Consider the following 3,387-nt stretch of genomic DNA (forward strand, 5'->3'; position numbering starts at 1 on the left):
CTCAATCTACACTGCTACCCTCACCCGTGGTCAAGAGCTGTGAGTAGTGACCAAAACAGGCCTGGGGTAAAAATGGATAACATGGGGTTTCTCCGCTGGGTTTCCAGGAGACAGGGTGAGACATTCAGAGACTTTAACATTCAATACCTTTATTTTATGGAAAGGAGGGGGGAAAAAAGCAGCAGCAGAAAAGTGACAAGATTCTAGTGCTTGTAGAACAGAGTTAAAAAGTTAAAACCACCTGCCAGCATTGGCTACCCCTGCAGCTCAGTCACTCAGCTCCTCCTCATCACTGAAGTAAGCACTCTTTTTGATCCTTGGCTTCCTGGAATCCTCGGACGTGGAGGCATGGCTCGCACCCTGCGCTGTCTGCTTGCGTCGCAGCTCCTCCTCTTCAATTCGTGCTTGCTGTGGGCATTTTTCGTTAAAACATAGTAATACAGAATGTATAAATATGTGAAGGATGGACAGAAATGTGTCATAAATGCTTATGAAAGCTTTAAGCCTGAAAAGTTAAAGCATGAACCACTATCCAGCTTAAATGGTCTAGTGACCATTTAACCTTGTAATTTGCTTGGATAAACAAACACGAAAGGTTATTTTTTTTTTTTTTAGCATTTTTTTTTATACATGAACCTGAACACACTCTGGAAAAACACACTTCTTTTAGACATGACAGAGTCTAGACTTTTGCTTCACCTGGAAGGCGATTGCTTGACTCAGGCTGTCGAGAGCAGGATCTTCCCCTTCTTCTTCACTACCCTCATCTTCCCTGAAAAGGACATGGAGGTGAACATTTATTGTATCCATTTTAAGTAAAGAGAGGTGATGCTACGATTATATAATTCCTTGGTAAGACCCCACCTAGAATATTGTGTGCAGGTTTGGTCACCATACCTTAAAAAGGACATTTCTGCCTTAGAAAGGGTGTAACGTAGGGCTACAAGAATGATGCCTGGTCTTAGAGGAATGTCTTATGAGGAGAGGTTAGCTGAGCTGAATCTGTTCAGCCTTAAGCAAAGGAGACTAAGGGGGGACATGATCCAGGTATATCAGATTCTAACAGGTCTGGATGCTGTTCAGCCAAATGGCTACTTCAATATTAGTTTAAATACTAGAACTCGTGGCCATAGGTGGAAGTTAGCGGGAGAACATTTTAAATTGGATTTGAGAAAGCAGTTTACATAGCATGTAGTTAGAGTATGGAATAGTCTTCCTGCTAATGTAGCGCAAGCTAAAACCCTGGGTTCCTTTAAATCAGAGCCAGATAAGATTTTAACGACTCTGAGGTATTAGTTAAGTTCTCCCCAAACAAGCTTGATGGGCTACATGGTCTCCTCTCATTTGCAAATTTCTAATATTCTTATCCATCCATCCATTTTTTGTAACTGCTTATCCTATTCTTGGTCTTGGGGGGTCCGGAGCTTATATTGGAGGCTACCGGTGCAAGGCTGTTAACAACCCAGGACAGCGTGCCAAACCATCACAGGGCACACTCGCACACCATTCACTCACACATGCACACCTATGGGCAATTTGGTAACTCCAATTAATATCAGCGTGTTTTTGGACTGTGGGGGGGGGAAACCCAAGTACCTGGAGGAAACCCCACAACGACAAAGGGAGAACATGCAAACTCCACACATTTGGAGCCATGTAAGAGACTTGAACCGTGGGCCCAGACGCATGAGCTAACAGTGCTAACCACTGTGCTACCATGCTGCCCCACTTATTGCATATTGTGAATAAATTCACTTATTTGAAAGAAGACAGTTAACTATAAGACTTTTAGTGGGAAGCTCACACCAATAGATACTCTTAAGCAAGGCAATTTACCCGATTTGCTTCTGTAAACATGCACTCATGCTATCAGTATTTAAGTTTCTCTATATAAATGCACTTACATCTCCTCACGCTCTTCCACCTTCTTCTTCTTCTTCTTCTCTTTCTTCTTTGGTGGTTCCCTGTCTCCAAGCAAATTTTTTGGGCAAGCATAGCTTAAGTGCCCAGATTCCTTTTGCAGGTAAATAGAAAAGTTGGAGAGAGAGGAACAAGGTTAAATAATTGAACTATTTAGTGTACCAGAACCAAATAGCTACATGATACTACATAAAGACCTACCCCACACTCATAACATTTGGTCTTGTCCGTGTAGTTACGCCTCCTGATGAACTCAGGTGCCCTTCCATTGTCAATAGCAATGCTGGCCTTCACAGTTCTGCCAAATAGCTATGAGACATACACACATTGTATGTGTATATATATATATATATATATAAAATCCATCCCTGCCCCAATGCATCCTTAGTTTGTTACAAAACACCAAAGGTAAGAGCTGACTTACCTGCTTATTGTTTAGAGATCGTGCACAATTGTGAGCAGATTCTTTGTCCAGAAAAAGCACAAATGCCACTCCTTTACTTTTCCTGGTCTCTTTGTCCTTCACAATCGTCACCCTTCAAAATAAATCTGCATGAACCCGCTCCACACATTCTACATTTCTTTTTAGTCTTATATACTACTAGGAAGTCATAAACAACATTTTTGAAGGAATTCTTTAAGAATAGGTATTAAAGTATGACATTAAAATACTAGAGAAACAGCTATTGCCAAGTACTCACTTCACAACTTTCCCATATTTGGTGAACAACTGGAAGGAAAACGTAGAGAATAAAAAATCTGTCAAACGTCAGATGACCCCATATGAAGACATTTTCTCAGCTTCATTTAAAAATAAATCATTTTAAATTTAATGTTAATTGACTGATGGCGAAAAGGAATGATAATCACAGCAGCAGGGAATTTACCTTGTGAAGATCATTATTGGTCAAAGAGAAGGGTAAATTGGATACGTAGACCGTGCTTTTACTTGGAGCCAAACCACCACTCATATTGGCTCAACTGTCACCGTAAAGGTTAATCTATGAGACATATACATAAAATAGTTTCCGTTGCTAGTGCAAAAAGACAAAACGTTGAAACTGTCTTGAGTACCTATCCCGCGTAAATCTACTGAAGCTTGTTTAAAATATAAAATTAATGGAGGCAGTACTAATAGCCAATTCAGACTGTTTACTAAAAAACTACATGGGGGGAAACGCAGACTAACACGGGCGTGTGGTGAATTTTCAATATGAAATTAACATAGCGACATGTTTTTGGGGAAGCAATTCAACAGAAAATGCTAAAAACTCAATGTGCCGATATTTACCATAAACAAAAGAAACAACTAACCTTACAAAGCCCACTTAAGAATTCTGTATTTGGAGCAGCATATTGCCTGTTTTTACAACTATCTTGTTTCGGAAGCTTTAACGACCATTTTAGTCGCCAATAAATGACGTAACGCGACTGACATCAGTGTCGTCGCATAAATATGCAGTAATA

The 3,387-nt window shown here is 40.2% G+C and overlaps 1 protein-coding gene across 2 annotated transcripts; it reads right to left on the minus strand.

Moving 5' to 3' along the window:
- Nucleotides 1-127: 127 nt before the first annotated feature.
- On the minus strand, nt 128-3,379 carry zcrb1 (zinc finger CCHC-type and RNA binding motif 1). 2 transcript variants are annotated; one of them, XM_023795548.2, is made up of 8 exons: nt 3,235-3,379; nt 2,808-2,921; nt 2,622-2,650; nt 2,345-2,456; nt 2,122-2,229; nt 1,905-2,014; nt 700-772; nt 128-408 (listed from the first exon to the last, which is right to left on the minus strand). In XM_023795548.2, exons 2-8 carry the CDS (start codon nt 2,889-2,891, stop codon nt 268-270), a joined length of 657 nt encoding a protein of 218 aa, XP_023651316.1. In that variant the 5' UTR covers nt 2,892-2,921; nt 3,235-3,379; the 3' UTR covers nt 128-267. The 2 variants fall into 2 exon arrangements, with proteins under 2 accessions (XP_023651316.1, XP_023651317.1); XM_023795549.2 differs by having other exon boundaries at nt 2,808-2,954; nt 3,235-3,306.
- Between the last annotated feature and the right edge of the window lie 8 nt (nt 3,380-3,387).

This window comes from Paramormyrops kingsleyae, chromosome 1 (assembly GCF_048594095.1).
Source record: "Paramormyrops kingsleyae isolate MSU_618 chromosome 1, PKINGS_0.4, whole genome shotgun sequence".
Taxonomy (NCBI): domain Eukaryota; kingdom Metazoa; phylum Chordata; class Actinopteri; order Osteoglossiformes; family Mormyridae; genus Paramormyrops; species Paramormyrops kingsleyae.

Bases quoted from the DNA above. Each gene is read 5' to 3' on its own strand.
- zcrb1 (XM_023795548.2), bottom strand. From the start codon at position 2,891: ATGAGTGGTGGTTTGGCTCCAAGTAAAAGCACGGTCTACGTATCCAAT. The intron at 2,457-2,621 runs GTGAGTACTTGG...TTTATTTTGAAG, and splicing joins AAATATGGGAAAGTTGTGAA to GGTGACGATTGTGAAGGACA. The intron at 773-1,904 runs GTAAGTGCATTT...TGTCCTTTTCAG, and splicing joins GTGGAAGAGCGTGAGGAGAT to GGAAGATGAGGGTAGTGAAG.